We start from the raw sequence: 16,259 nt of genomic DNA, 5'->3' as shown, positions 1-16,259 counted from the left end.
AATAGATATATATATTTGATTCTGCAGTGTCTAATCTAAACTTATTCAATAAAATTTTCATATTGTATATTCTTTTCAGCTCTAGAAGTTTCATTTATTTCTTCATTTATGGTTTTAATTTCTTTCCTCATTGTGTTCATGTTATCTTGAAGTCCTTAAACATATTTGTAATAGTTATTTTAAAGTTCTTGTCTGTCAATTCCATTACCTCTGTCAGTTCTGGGACTGCTTCCATTGACTTTTATTTTGGTTACAGATTAGGTTTTCCTGCTTCGAATATCTATTTGAGTATTTTTGACAAGATGTTGGACATTGTTACTATTACACTAAAGTGGATCTGTTTTGTGCTGTTAGAGGGTTTGTTTTTCCTTCCAGGCAGCTAAATTAACTATGGCTCCCCCTAATGATTTGGATGCTTATTTTTAAGCTTTCCTAAGATAAGCTTTGTTAAAGTAAGATTATGGGTCTATAGTAGTTCTTGCTCTAAGTGCTGGCTTAGCCTTACTATTAAGGTATGGCTCTGGGGTCTTTGTGGAATGTCTCAAGTATTCATCAAGCCCTTTCTACCCTATTTGGTTGAATATTGAATCCTGTGGAAGTTGTAGGAATTGTTCAGCTTAAATGCCTCTGGTAGCTGTCCTTGCCATCGTCATTGAGTTTCACTCCACATATATGTAGGTGAGCATCTAGTTTTTCACTCTGTGACATCCCTAAAGAAATATCTACAGCTCTGTGTATAGCTCCTTTCTCAATAATACTATAACCAGAAAATACCAGCTGCCTCAGCCTCCCCAAATTTTTAGCTTAGTTTCCCCAGTTCACTGAGAGTACTGTGCTTTGCTTGGGTACTACTTTCTTGTACCATGGTCTGGAAAATGCCTCTAGGAAGAAAGCCTGGGGAATAGTATGGCTTTTAATTCCTTTGTCTTAGGGATTATATCCCTATGCTGCCCTTTGTCCAATGTCTGAAAATATTTTTCTCATATATTTTTCCAATTTTCTAATGGTTTTAAGTAGGTGGTTTTAAGTAGGAAGGCATGTCTAGTACATTATGATTGGAAATAGAATTACCCTGTATTATTTTTAAAAATAGCTTTATTGAGATTTAAATCACCAATTCATCCATTTAAAGTATAGGATTCAATGGTTTTTTAATATATTCATTTTAATATGGGCAACTATTACTGCAGTCAATTTTAGAACATGCTTATCACCTCAAAAAGAAACCCTGTACCTTTTTGATATTAACCCTTTCCCCTTCATCTTCCCACCGGCACTAAGCAACTACTAATCTCCTTTATATATCTATAGTTTTGCTTATGAACTTCCCAATGGAATATTATATGTGGCCTTTTATGATTGGCTTTTGTTTTTTTTACTTAGCATAATGTTTTTAAAGTTTATCCATGTTACGCATGTATTAGTATTTCATTACTTGTTATGGTCAGATAATATTCCATTGTACGGACATAGCACATTTTGTTTATCCATTCATGGATAACTTTTTGAGATATTAATTAGATTTTTCTCCCCATGCTTTTCTTGTTGTCTCCATTCCAACAGTTATCAGGCTTTTTGGATTATTTCCTCAGAGGAGTCCTTTGATAGGATAGAAAATAAAGGTTCCACCTTTAAAAATTCTGGTTTTTGCTTTTAAAAACTCACTAAATAGAATGGGTGTGAGAAAGGGGACTTTGAACTACAGGAGAATTTGAAAGCTATCTGTTCACTCCCTCAACGTGCCCTGGAATGATAATGTGTTCCAGGAGAGGAATGTCTTTGCTGGTGATGTTAGACCACATGTGCAATATTGTGATTTATAAGAAGTATGTATTTGGTCAAGATGGTCATGTGAATGACCAACATATATTTCTCATATATATTTGGTCTTTGTCCATGGTTCCTGGCCCACAGCAACCAAAACCCTTGGGATTCCCTGAGTGATAAGAGCAATGAGAACATCTTTTGTTTTATTATTCAGTGTCTTGTCATCAGTTCCTGAAAATGCTTTGGACCCTTAAAGGCGAGATGCTGTCTTTTTATTCCTAATAAATCCCTTTCTATCACAATTCGGTTTATGTTAATGAAGTTACTTTTAGAAAGCACCTAAGAACGGGGCCTGGTTGCCAGGGGAACCAACAATGAATAGAGTCTCACCTACCCCTTTCTGAGGAGGGGGAAGGAGTGGAGTTGAATCAGTTACCAATGGCCAGTAATTTAATCAATCGTGCCTTCATGTAATGAAGCCTCCGTATAAACCCAAATGAAAGGTTTTGGAGAATTCTGGGCTGGTGAACCAGAATGTTTCCATGTGTTAACATGCTGGGCCCAAACTCCACTGAGACAGAAACTGCTTTGTTTGGGACCTTGCCCTGTGTATTTCTTCATCTGGCTGTTGAATCATATTCTTTCATATTATTTAATATCCTTTGTAATAAATTGGTAATCTAATGAGTAGATGGGTATTCTGAGTTCTATGAGCTGCTCTAGCTAATTAATTGAACCCAAGAAGGGTGTCATGGGAACCTTTGATTTATAACCAGTTGGTTAGAAACACGGGTGATATTCTGGACTTGGGATTGGCATCTGAAGTGTGTATGTGTAGGGAGGGGCAGTCTTGTGGGTCCGAGTCCTTAACTTGTGGGATCTGATGCCATGTTCCAGGTAGATAGTGTCAGAATTGAGTTGAATTATAGGACACCTGGCTGGTATCTGAGAATTCTTTGGATGTATAGGGAAAAAAGCTGTCCCACATCTCAGAATTAGTGACCCAGAATCATTAACAGGCGTGGGATTTCCAGCCTCCTCAAGGGTTTCAGTTTCCCATACCTGGCTCAAAAGCCTCATAAAGTGACCAAAATAAACCATTTGTTTCAGTGGTGACCTGTGTGGGAAGACGACAGAAGAACAGAGGGGTGTCCCGATGCTGTGCACTGTATGAAACCCTGGAAAGTTGGTAGACGCCTGAGGCACAGTCCCAAGAATGATTGTGGTTGAATTTCCTACTAAGTCCTAATGTAATGGACATTACATTCAAGTGTACAGAAAACGGGATATGTTGATTCCTGCCCACTGATTTTGAAGCCTGAGATTAGGGTATTTTCCACCTATTTGAATTCATTGAAATCAAGAGTACCGTGCAGATATTGTACAAGTAAAATATGATTCAAAGTGACAGGACATCCTACTTAGAAAAATATTTTATATTCTGCCTTTATACGCTCCACCTTAGTCTGTGAGTTTTCAAAGTACAGAGTTTGTGGGTGACTCGTTTGCAGTTAAGTAAGGGAGGCTTATTCATCATGACATTCTTTACCTTTTCTCCCAGAACAACTTATACCAGAGCTTAAGTTTTGGTGAAACAGAATGCTTTTAATTTTATACTTCAGACTGAACTGATTATCTCACAACCACAAAAAAGTAAGCAAGTTAGGTGAAACATTGAACGCAAATTTTAAAAAAAGCAAATAGGCTTCCCCCATTATTTATATCCAAGGATTGTGACTCCGTCGATACATAAATAACAAATTGGCCAGAGCCACAAGAAATGAGCATTTGGGGGCGTTGGCACGTTCTACGGTCTCGGGGAAGGACATGAGAACACAGGATGTGGTCCAAACCTCACTCGTAGCTGGACTCAGAAGAGATCGGACTATAAGCTCTTACTGGTTTTGATTTTAGTAGCGTCATAAGAACGGACGAGTTCTTCCTGAGTAATCACACCTTGTTCTAGCTGAGAAAATGCGTACCCACCTGAAAGAGTAAAGCACAGAGGAATCTGTTAGGAGCACTAACAGGGAACATTCTGTTGACAGAAAGCAAGACTCCTACCAGACTGGGCCTCATCGGCCACATCAGCCAGGCCCGTGACGGAGGCGGGAAAAGTGGTGAGGTGATGAGGGATGGTAATGGAGCGGCTTGCAAATTTGGCTGTATTAACATACCCACTCCTGGGGCCACAACTGAAAGAAGGAAAGTGATTTATGTCCACGTGGCACTGGATTAACTGAAATTGCTCCCGCGTGGAAGGAAAGACAGATGGTCCCAGCCTTCCCTGCACAGTGTAAGCACCTGGGAGCTGGTGAAATCCCAGGATCCAGCACCGACACCGGACCAGTGCTTCTCAAGTGTGCACCAGAATTCCCGTGGTGACCACTGGCCCCACGTCCAGAGCGTCTGGTTTCACGAGTCTGCCTCGGGGCTCAAGAACTGATCCTTCGGACAACTGCCCAGCCAAAGTGCCTGCCTCGGGCCTAAGTGCCAGGCATGGAGCCTCACCATTTGGGCCGATTTAACCCCAAGCTGTGGGTGGACACTGTTACCAGTAGCTTCCAACCCCTGGGGGCTTCCTTCCTCCTCTTTCCTTCCCGCTCGAACTCCATCACAACCTCAAGGTGGAAGTTTGCCCTTTTTTTTTTTTTTTTTTTTTCTGTTTTCCCCTGTTTTTATTCTTGACCTGAGACTTCCAGAGAGCAGGAGGATCTGAAAAGAATGCTTCAGATTTGGCCTGAAAGTATATTTCTGCTTGCTTCTGACAAGACTCGTATACAGAGAGGACCTTTTGTGAGCTGAAGTGGCCGCATTACCCCATTCAAAGCTCCGGGTGGTGTTTTAGAATTTTCTTTTGTACGCTAGTGATCTGTTGTGATTTTTTGGACTCATTCTAAACATTTAAACCTAATTTTCCTTAAAAAGGCCCCCCAAACTATATAAAGATCTGGCCTCGGAGAAGCAGGATCTGCTGCTACACCAGAGTCAAATGGTGTCTTTTTGGAAACTGGGCCTGGTTTTCCTTTCAGCAGTGTCCCCAGGGAGGAGTGAGGGCTGAAGAGGGACAGCAGGGACCATGACCCTCCGCCTGCCCAGCCCGCGCCCCTCAGCTTGACAGAGATGCGCCATGAGGTCAGCAGCTCAGTCTGACGAACCTTTACCTTCTGTTGGCATCCAAATGGGGAGCTCAGAGGAAGCTTCCAGCTCTTGGCGTCTCCCACTTTTGTCCGTCCTGACAGACGGAAAGTAACAGCGGGGCCCTGGGGAAAGCCCTGGATGGACCCCACTCCTGAGCTTCCCCTGGCTGGCTTCCCAGTGCACCTGCTTCCTAGATGCTCAGCCACAGCCAGAGTCCAAGCATAGAGGACGGGATGTAGAGGTGAAGGATGAGGGGATTTTCAAGCAGCCAGAATCCAGGGGATGAGGGATAGAGGAAGGGTGGGTAGAGGTGAAGCATGAGGGGATTTTCAAGTCGTTTTTTTCTTCACCTGGTAAAGCGTTTAGCAGATTTCAGAGTCGACCGTGTCATTTCTCATTATTTTGGCATAATTGTCTTGTTTAATGCACTTCATTAGAAATTGAGGAGTCTGATCAAATCTTAAAGCCAGAATTTTCTGGCTCAAGAAAGAGTTGTTGATGGCAATTAACAAAGAACTTCCCCCTCTATTTCTTATTTGAGGAGCTCAGAGCACTTTACAAATTCAAGCCAATATTAATAAATAATATTTTGGTGTACAGCAGAAAAATATACAGGACCCCCAAACCCACAAACTGCCTGAGGGACTTCAAGCAATAAAAGATAATGTTGCAGAAAAAACACCTTAGAAGCTCTTATAATCCTGTAAGATTTCTAACCTTTCAATAACATTCTCTGTTTTAATATTTTTATTTATTTTTTTTATTTATTTTTTTTTTCAACGTTTATTTATTTTTGGGACAGAGAGAGACAGAGCATGAACGGGGGAGGGGCAGAGAGAGAGGGAGACACAGAATCGGAAACAGGCTCCAGGCTCTGAGCCATCAGCCCAGAGCCTGACGCGGGGCTCGAACTCACGGACCGCAAGATCGTGACCTGGCTGAAGTCGGACGCTTAACCGACTGCGCCACCCAGGCGCCCCTGTTTTAATATTTTTAAAAAGTGGGTCATGAAAATACAATGTTTTTAAAAGTAACTGAAATATATTTTTCTGTTTCTCATATACATTCAGTCAGTGATATTTTCAGGACATTCATATTGGTTTTGTAGTGGTTTTAGGACAATGTGATTACTGCGTAAAACACCCGTCTATTTGAGTCCAGATACACGTGTCCGTTAACACTCCATACTACCTATCATGACGCCAGTAGCATGAAATGCCAAAAAGGTAGAGACAGTGCAGCTCAGGGACGGTAACTAATATGCCTAGAGTCCCACAGCAAGTCACGAGGCAGAACTGGGATGTAGCTGCCCATCTGTCTGGTTTCTGTGTCTCTTCTCTGGAGCTCGACAATGTGGCACTTTGGAGTGAGACAGACTGAGGCTCCAATCTGGCTTCTGCCCATTTCTAGAGATAGAATCTAAGGCAAGGGACAAATTTGCCAAACCATTTCCTTCTCTGCAAAGTGAGGATTCATCCACTTAACCTGCCATTCAACAAGGATTTAATAACTGTCTCCACATGGTGGCTCCAAATATTCAGTGCAGTGAAGCCCGAGTATTTAACAGTGGCCCAAATCACAGTTTTATGTGCTCCATAAATATGGGTTCCATTTTGGCCATATTTATAGTTGACGTCAGACAGATGGAAGAAGGAATGGCTATTTGTTAATTCTGCTTGGAGACTCTTCATTAGTCAATTAGTCCATTCATTCAATGAGATTTGTATAGTGTGTCTACTATATACATGCATTCTTGGAATGAGTTAGTAAAGCAAAAATCCTTCTTGTTATGGAGCTTACCTTCTAGCAATAGAGATACATAAATAAGTACATAATAAGCACATAACATAAAGTTAATCATATGGTACCCAAGAATGTACTAAAGAGCTGTGGACATCAGAAAAAGTACTTGGACAAAAACTTGAAGGAAGTGAGAGAATGAGTGACACAGATAACATGAGGGATTTGCTTTCTAGGCATAAGTGTTGGCCAGTTCAAAGGCCCTGAGGCGAGAGCATTCCTGATACATTGTGAGAAGAGCACAGAGGATGGAGTGGAATGAAAGAGGAAGAAGATTAGATGACACTAGGAAAGTAACGGGGTCCAGACCGAGTAGGTCTTTTTTGACGTTGAATCTGATAGCCATTGCGGGATTTCAAGCAGAAAACTGATGTGCTTGTGCTGATGTAATTTTAAATGCGTCACTTCGGCTACCGTGTAAGAGTCACGGGTAGAAGCAGGAGATGGGTTAAGAGGTTGTTGAGGTAGTGCCGGTGGGTGATGGTGGTCCAGACCCGGGTGCCAACGGGGGTGTGCGTGGCAAGCGGTCGGTCTCTGAGCACAGTGTGACGGCAGAGCCATCCGCTACGTTAGAGGAATTAAGAACGACTGAAAGGATCGTGGCCCGCACAGTTGGAAGCATGTGGTTGTCTTCAAGCGAAGGCGGCAGATGGGGCCGGCTGGGAGGGAGAGGAAGCCAGGGGCAGTTTTGGACATCACTGGTGGCCTTGACTGGAGGCGTGTCAGTGGCGTGGTAGGAGTGAAGGCTTACTGGAGCGGGTTCAAGGGAGACTGGGAGGAGGGGATTTGGAGACCCCGGGGACAAACGATTTGATCCGGAGCCATTGCTGCAAAGGAGTGCGACGGAATGAGGCGCACTCTAATGGGTGACGTGGGGTCCAGAGGAGGTTCTGCTTTGTGAGACCACCTTTTGGAGGCTGGTGAGAACGATCTAACAGAGGAGCGTGGGAAAGTGGTGACGTAGAAGGTAAATGACGGAGCAGCTGGAGCGAGGCGCTTGGGCGTGCAGGAGCAGACGGAGTCAGAGGCAGGCGCACGGGAGGGAGAGCCAGTCTGTGCAAACAAGCGGGAAGGCAGAGCACCTGGCAGGTGAGGTGGTGGCGGGAACCCCCGCAGGTTCATTTCTGGTGCGTTTTTCTCAGGGATGGAGAAGTCAAGGCCATCGGTTGGGAAAGAGGACGGGAGGGATGTCACCCAGATTTTTAAGACATCTGCCATCCTTTGTTTTCTTGTCCTCGTTCATTTTTTTCTTTTTCTTTTTTTTACCTTTGGTTCCCTTTCAGCTGCTGTTTCCTAAGTGTCTCTAGGGTGAGGGGAAGGCAAAGTGGTGGGCACAGGACAGGAAGAGGAAGTAATGCGTGTGTGTGCAAAAGAGAAATAGCAGTCAATCCAGAGACACACAAATCTGTGATATAAAAAACAGACAATAAGGGGCACATGGGTGGCTCGGTCTGATAAGTGTCCAGCTCTTGGTTTCGGCTCAGGTCATGATCTCTCGGTTCGTGGGATCGAGTCCCACATCAGGCTCTGTGCTGATAGTGCAGAGTCTGCTTGGGATTCTCTCTCTCCCTCTCTCTCTGCCCCTACGCTGCTGATGTTCTGTTTCTCTATGTCTCTCTCTCTCTCTCTCTCAAAATAAACAAGCTTAAAAAAATAGACAATAGAATTTTAAAATCCTACAACTTTCAACAAATACGTTGGTCGGAAAGGAGGGACAGTTAGTCTCCACAAACACCACATGTTCCTTTATTGGTATCGCCTTTTTGTTTGACTTGTACTCAGGATCGTACTCAGCACTCACATTACCAGACATGAGTCACATGGGACCTAAACATTTCATCTAGGCACTTCTTGGACACATTTCTTTTTGAAGGAAGGGAAAATGAAATAACTTTTAAAGGTTTTCATGCCCAATGTGGGCTGTGTTAACATCACACCCCCAATAAGGGTATGTAAGTTTTCTAAGGGTATAAATTATTTGGAGCCAAGTACTACTTTTCCATTTAAAATGGTAGGCTGGGGGCGCCTGGGTGGCGCAGTCGGTTAAGCGTCCGACTTCAGCCAGGTCACGATCTCGCGGTCCGTGTGTTCGAGCCCCGCGTCAGGCTCTGGGCTGATGGCTCGGAGCCTGGGGCCTGTTTCCGATTCTGTGTCTCCCTCTCTCTCTGCCCCTCCCCCGTTCATGCTCTGTCTCTCTCTGTCCCAAAAATAAATAAACGTTGAAAAAAAAATTAAAAAAAAAAAAAAATAAATAAATAAAATGGTAGGCTGGGGGCACCTGGGTGGCGCAGTTGGTTAAGCGTCCGACTTCAGCCAGGTCACGATCTCGCGGTCCGTGAGTTCGAGCCCCGCGTCGGGCTCTGGGCTGATGGCTCAGAGCCTGGAGCCTGTTTCCGATTCTGTGTCTCCCTCTCTCTCTGCCCCTCGCCCGTTCATGCTCTGTCTCTCTCTGTCCCAAAAATAAATAAACGTTGAAAAAAAAATTAAAAAAATAAAATAAAATGGTAGGCTAGAGGGGCGTCTGGGTGGCGCAGTCGGTTAAGCGTCCGACTTCAGCCAGGTCACGATCTCGCGGTCCGTGAGTTCGAGCCCCGCGTCAGGCTCTGGGCTGATGGCTCAGAGCCTGGAGCCTGTTTCCGATTCTGTGTCTCCCTCTCTCTCTGCCCCTCCCCCGTTCATGCTCTGTCTCTCTCTGTCCCAAAAATAAATAAACGTTGAAAAAAAAATTCTTAAAATGGTAGGCTGGAAATCTGTCAGAAGGTCTTGAAAACGTGAGGATGTTAGATTTAAGGATGTTATCATTGAGTGGGAGACCGGGAATTACTCTTTCAGACCACACTTGTTTTAGGCCAAGAACATTAATTTCATGAATCCAATGGAGCCCTCCTTCTGTATGAGAACTACCTTACCTTTTAAAAAATATGTAATACTACAGGTAGTTTCCTTTTTAAAAAAAAATTGTGGTAAAATACATGTAACGTAACACTTACCGTCTTAATGAGGTTTAAGTGTACAATCCAGGGGCAGTAAGTACATTCACAGTGCTGTGGAACCATCACCAGCATCTGTCTACGGACCTCTTTCCACCTTCCCAAACTGAAACTCCATACCCATTAAACACTGAGTCCCCATTCTCCCATCCCCGGGCCCCTGTTAACCCCCAGTCTCCTTTCTGTCTCTATGGGTTTGAGGACTCTAAGCACCTCATAGCAGTGGGGCCATACGGTACTTGTCTCTTTGGGTCTGGCTCCTTTCACTTGGCATAATCTCATCGAGAAGCACCTAATGTTGAATTACTCCTCCTCCTTGTCCGTAGGTGGAGTCTCAGCTTTGCGGCCTGCTTTACGGCACCGATACTCACGTGGGGCGCTTCGATCAACAGATTCATCCTGGAAGACCACCTTGTGCAGCTGGCTGGACAGAGGCTGTTGGAGGTGTTCTGTCTTCACGCTGTGAGTAAACCAATCATAACCTGGCTTTAGTTCATCGGAAAGTGAAACAGGACAAAACAAAACAAGTGACGAGGTAAAAGAAAAGAGCCTTCCTCACGTTTCAGAGGGTGTTCATATAGTTCAACTGAAGTTGAAAATTGATACTATCCAGACACTCAACTAGGTGTTTCTTCTAAAATAGGGTTGTGCTTGTGAACGTTTCTTTATTATACGGCTCTCCTAACTGTCCTTCACCGGTAGTTGAACTGAACGACCAATGTCTGGTCAGTCTTCTGGCCTCCCAGAGCACCTTAGAGATTTTATAATGTGTATTTTAAAAATCTTTGTCTCAACTTCCTGTTCTAATGGCAAAGCCGTAACTTACGCTGGGTCAAGACTCTGAACCATGTCTGTCGGGAAGGGTCAACTCTAGCAAAAGAGCTACCTTCTCCAGTTCCCAAGGCTTCTTGTGACACTACACCGGAAGCCCAAGTTCAGTACTTTCTAAATTCCACAGAGTGGGTAAGCATAGTGGCATAATTAGAGAAGTCCATGGTTTTTTCTTTTTTTTTTTTTTTTTTCCTCTAGAAGCTGAAAGATGGGGTTAAAAAAATACCCAGGCGGCCTAACCTAATCTGCTTTCTCACTCCTAAGATGTCACTAGGCCATACTGGGGCCTTCTGCTGTTTTGGGATTTACCATGTATCCTGACATTTGCAGGGACTTGAGGGGCTCACACCCTGGGTGATAAACTGTAGCTGCTTTCGACAGCTGTAAGGGCACTCTGATACCGTGTCCTCCTGCGGGAAGAGGGTCTTCCCTAGAGCCAGCTTCCCCTTTGTGGCTCAGAGGAAGGTTTCGAGGGATGCAGCTCCTGGGGCGGTGCGGCTCAAAGGTTATTGCACGACAGGGGTGGCCTTTGGAATAGTTGGCTACTGGCTTCCCCCTCTGAATTCCCCTCTAGAAAGAAGGCTACCCACTGATAATGTCCTGAACCAGATTTTTTTTTAACTTAAAAAAAAAAAATAGGATTTTACTTTTGCTCATATATTTAGGAGCTGAAGAGCATTTGGCTCTGGGCTTTCCAGAATCCATTTACTCATTTGCATTCCCTCCTCTCCGTCTCTCTCCTCTCTGTCTCTCTCCTCTCTCTCCTCTCCTCCCTTTTCCTTTCCCTCTCTGTCTATGCTAAATTTGACACAAATAAAACATTTACATGGTTAAAAATTGGAAGAGAAAATATGAAAAGTAGAGAATAAACATTGTTTTCCTTTCCCCATCTTCCTGGTTCCTCACTGGTAATCTGTTTTTTACTGGTAATCGCTCGAAGTGCTTTCTTAGCTAATTTTGCAGAGGTGCTTTCTAAGAAAAAGTGCTCATATATTATTATCCCTGCCCTTTGCACTAAAGGTTGAATATTGTACACGGCGTCTGACATTTGAGTTTTTCGGCTAATACATCCTGGAATCGTTTGCATCTCAGTACCCAGGGAGCTCCCTAACTCCTTTTCACAGCTAGAGAGTATGTTAGCATGACAATGTGCCACAGGTATGGTTGTTCCTAAGTGTTTGCTGTTCCAAATACTGTGGTGGTCCCTACCACTGGGACCTATGTGAGTATTTTGAGGATGGGAGGGAATGGTATGTTCCCAGAAATGGAATTACCGAGTCAAAGACCATATGCAATTATATTTCTGATAGATATTGCCAAAGCAACTGCCATAATTCTTTACTTTCCCATACTTTCACTAACCAAGGGTGGCCAATGATGATGGATGAAAAATATCCTTCCTGTGTACTTAGGATTTTCATTTCTTATTATGAGTAAAGTTGAGAATATTTTAATGAGATTAAGAATCTTTAGTGTTTCCTTTTATTTCCTTTTCTGTGAACTGTACTTTGCTTATTTTTCTATTGCTTGGGGGTAGTTGACCTTACTGATTTCTAGAAACAATTTATCTGTTGGGGAGGTTAGCCCTATGTTATGTGAGCTTTCTTTTTGCACATTTATATCGTGTTTATCGTTTTGGTTTGGTTTCTTACTGAGATTGATTTTGCATGTGATAAAATGCACGGATCTTAAAAGTACAGTGTAATGAATTTTAACAAAGGTATTTACCTAGGTATCAATCTCCCAGATCTATTTTTTATATCAGTACTATACTGTTTTGATTGCTATAGCAATATATATATTAGCTTTAGAAGAGAATGTAATATAGTATAATAGCTTTGTAATACAGTTTGAAATCAAAAAGTGTGATGCCTCCAGCTTTGTTCTTTCCTAAGATTGCTTTGGTTATGTGGGGTTTCATGCAAAGTTTAGGATTTTTTTCTATTTATTTTTTATTTTTTTCTATTACAACATCATTAGAATTTTGATAGGGAGTGCATTCAGTCTATAGATGATTTTGTTTCCAGAAGTGGAATTTCTGAATCATATGGTATATCTAATTTTAATTTTAACTGTTTTCCATAGTGGCTATACTAATTTTCATTCCCAACAACACTGCATAAGGGTTTCCTTTTTTCCACATTCTGCCAACACTTGTTATTTCTTGCCTTTTTGATAATAGCTGTTCTAATAGCTGTGAGGTGATATATCATTGTAGTTTTGATTTGCATTTCCCTGATGATTACTGATGTTGAGCACCTTTCCATGTACCTTTGGTCATCTGTATGTCTTTGGGAAAATGTCTGTTCATATCTTCTGATAGTTTTTAATTGGATCGATCGGGGTTTTGCTATTGAGTTGTAGGAGTTCTTTATATATTTTGGACATTACTCCTTTATCAGATATGATTTGCAAATATTTTCTCCCATTCTGTAGATTGCCTTTTCATTTTGTTGATGGTTTCCTTTGCTGTACGGAAGCTTTCTCGTTTGATATAGTCCTACTTGTTTATTTTTCTTATTGTTGCCTTTGTTTTTGGGGTCAAATAAAAAAAATCACTAACACCAATCAAGGAGCATACGTTCTGTGTTTTATTCTAAGAGTTTCAGGGTTTTAGGTCTTACATTCAATCTTTAATCCATTTTGAGTTAGTTTTTGTGTATGGTGCAGATAGTGGTCCAGTTTCATTCTTTTGCATGTTATTGTCGTTTTTCCAACACGTTTATTGAAGATAAACTTTGTATATTTTTGGTGCCTATGTTGTAAACTAACTGACCACATACGTACGGGGTATTTCTAGATACAAATTTCTAGATTCAACTTTTTGGATTGTTTGTTCTAATTCTGTAAAAAATGCCATTGGAATTTTGCTAAGGATTGCCTTGAATCTGTAGTTTGCTTTAAGTAGTGTGCACATTTTAACAATATTCTTCTAATCCGTAACCACAGAATATTTTTCCATTTGCTGGTGTCATCTTCAGTTTCTTTCATCAGTGTCTTAGAGTTTTCAGTTTGTAGTTTCTGTGTCTCCCTCTCTCTCTGCTCGTGCTCTGTCTCTCTTTCTGTCTCTCAAAAGTAAATAAACACTGAAAAAATTAAAAAAAAAAAAAAAGAAACACAACTGGTTTTTGTATATTGATTTTGTATCCTGTGATACAGATTACTGCATTTGCTTATTCCAGCAGGTTTTTTGATGGAGTATTTAAGGTTTTCTGTATATAATATCATGTCATCTGCATATAGTGACAATTTTACTTCTTCCTTTCCAATTTGAATGAACTCCCTCCCCCACTTTTGTTTTGCTTAATTGCTTTGGTTAGGACGTACAATATTATATTGAATAAAAGTGGCAAGAGTGGACTTCCTTATCCTGTTCCTGATCTTGGAGGAAATGGTTTCAGTTTTTCACTGTTGATTATGATGTTAGCTGTGAGCTTGTTATATGTTGAGACCTTGTCATATGTTGTCATAGCTGTGGCCTTTATTATGTTAAGGTACATCCCTCTATACCCAGTTTGTTGAGAGTTTTTATCATGAAAGGATGTTGAATTTCATCAAGTGCTTTTTCTATATCTATTAAGGTAATCATGATTTTTATCCTTCATTTTGTTAATGTGGTGTATCTCACTGATTAATTTGTGGATGTTGAACCATTATTGCACCCTTGAAATAAATCCCACTTGATCATGGCATATGATCCTTTTAAGTTATTGTTGAATTTGGTTTGCTAATATTTTGTTGAGGATTTTGTATCTATGTTCATCAGGGATCTTGGCCTATAATTTTTGTTTCTTGTACTGTCCTTCTGTGGTTTGGTATCAGGGTAAGTGCTGATCTTGTAAAATGAGTTTAGAAGTGTTCTCTTTTCTTCTATTTTTTGGATGAGTTTGATAAGGATTAGTATTAATTCTTCTTTAAATGTTGGGTAGAATTTACCAGTGAAACCTGGTCGTGGACTTTTGTTTATTGGGAGGTCTTTGATTACTGATTCAATTTTCTTACTGGTAATTGGTTTGCTCATATTTTCTATTTCTTCATGATTCATCTTGGTAGACTGTGTTTGTTTCTAAGAATTTATCCATTTCTTTCAGGTTGTCCAATTGTTGGTGTATATAATTGTTCATAGTAGTGCTTTATGGTCCTCTGTATATCTGTGGGATCAATTGTAATGTCTGTCTTTTCTTTTTTTTTTTAATTTATTTATTTTTTTCAATATGACCTTAACTTTAAAAAGCCTCAGGGTACAAATACAATAAAGTCATTCATTAAAATATTTAAAACTGATGGCAACATAATAACAGTTGTATTCCATACTGCTTTTTCGTCTTGGCAGGACAACTAATAAGACAGGGTTTGGGTTTTTTTTTTTCTTTCTCAAATTTTTATTTAAATTCCAGTTAGTTAACATACAGTGTAATGTTAGTTTCAGGTGTAGAATTTCTGATTTATTTGAGTTTTCTCTCTTTTTCTTATCATGAATCTAACCAAAAGTTTTTCTATTTTTTGAAAAACACAGTAGTTAATTGATCTTTTCTATTGTGTTTTTGCTCTATTTCATTTATATCTGCTCTGCTCTTTGTTATTTCCTTCCTTCTGCTAACTTTAGGCTTACTTCTTCTTTTTCTAGTTCCTTAAAGGGTATCATTAGATTGTTCATTTGAGATGTCTTTTGTATCTTAATGTTGGCATTTATTGCAATGAACTTCCCTCTATAGAGCTGCCTTTGCTGCATCGTATAAGTTTTGGTATGTTGTCTTCCCATTTTCATTTGTTTCCAGACATATTTTGATTTCTTTTTTGACCATTGGTTGTTCAATAGTATATTGTTTAATCTCTACAAACTGTGAGTTTTCCAGTTTTCTTCTTGTAATTGATTTCCAGTTTCATAGCATTGTGGCTGGAAAAGGTGCTTGATATGATTTTAGTCTTCTTAAATATCTTAAGACTTGTTTGGGGGCTGAACATATGATCTGTCTTGGAGATTGTTCCATGTGCCTTTGAGAAGAATGTATATACTTTTGCTCTGAGATGGAATGTTCTATGTGTATCTGTCACGTCCATCATCTAACAAGACATTTAAGGTCAATGTTTCCTTGTTGATTTTCTGTCTAGGATATCTATCCATTAATGAAAGTGGGGTATTAGAGTCCCCTGCTATTATTGTATTGCTGTCTATTTCTTCTTTTGGGTTTGTTAATATTTGCTTTATATATTTAGTATTCTTATGCTGGGTGCATAAATATTTACACATATTATATCCTTTTGTTGGATTAACCCTTTTTTCATTGTGTAATGCCTTTCTTTGTCTCTTGTTTTTATTTTAAAGTCTATTTTGTCTGATATAAGTATAGCTACCCTAGATTTCTTTTGGTTTCCATTTGCATAGAATATCATTTTCTTTCCCTTTGCCTTCAGTCTCTGTGTGTCTTTACATCTGAAGTGAGTCACCTGTAGACAACATATAGATGAGTCTTGTTTTTTTTAATCCATTAAGCCACTCTATTTCTTTTAATTGGATAATTTAGTCCATTTACATTTAAAGTAATTACTCATAAGTATAGGCATACCTCAGTGGTACTGCAGGTTTGGTTCTAGACTACCATAGTAAAGCTAATATTGCAATAAACCAAGTCAGATGGATTTTTTTTGTTTTCCCTGTGCATATAAAAGTCATGTTTATACTATACTGTAGTCTAAGTGTGCCATTGCATTATGCCTTAAAAAATGTAC

General features: G+C 40.6%; 1 protein-coding gene and 1 long non-coding RNA gene across 6 annotated transcripts in view; one reads left to right on the top strand and one right to left on the bottom strand.

Annotated features, from left to right (window-relative positions):
• The window catches only part of LOC147584880 (uncharacterized), a 128,853-nt gene that overhangs the window by 26,505 nt on the left and 86,089 nt on the right, over positions 1-16,259 (top strand). Inside the window, exon 2 of the long non-coding RNA XR_015254047.1 lies at positions 10,025-10,160. This is a non-coding gene — a long non-coding RNA (uncharacterized LOC147584880). The remainder of the gene's footprint in view (positions 1-10,024; positions 10,161-16,259) is intronic.
• LOC112860863 (phospholipid-transporting ATPase IB-like) overlaps positions 3,352-16,259 on the bottom strand; it is a 216,029-nt gene continuing 203,121 nt past the window's right edge. For all 5 annotated transcript variants that reach the window (XM_086714937.1, XM_086714959.1, XM_086714965.1 and 2 more), the window contains 2 exons: positions 10,070-10,158; positions 3,352-3,753 (listed from right to left, as the gene is read on the bottom strand). In XM_086714937.1, coding sequence (XP_086571063.1) covers positions 3,653-3,753; positions 10,070-10,158 — 190 coding nt within the window. In that variant the 3' untranslated portion in view covers positions 3,352-3,652. The remainder of the gene's footprint in view (positions 3,754-10,069; positions 10,159-16,259) is intronic.

The sequence above is a fragment of the Puma concolor genome, chromosome A1 (genome assembly GCF_028749965.1).
Source record: "Puma concolor isolate L17-30 chromosome A1, mPumCon1.1.hap2, whole genome shotgun sequence".
Lineage (NCBI taxonomy): Eukaryota > Metazoa > Chordata > Mammalia > Carnivora > Felidae > Puma > Puma concolor.
The sequence above is the reverse complement of the archived record's forward strand: the minus strand, read 5'-3'. Positions and strand labels throughout refer to the sequence as shown.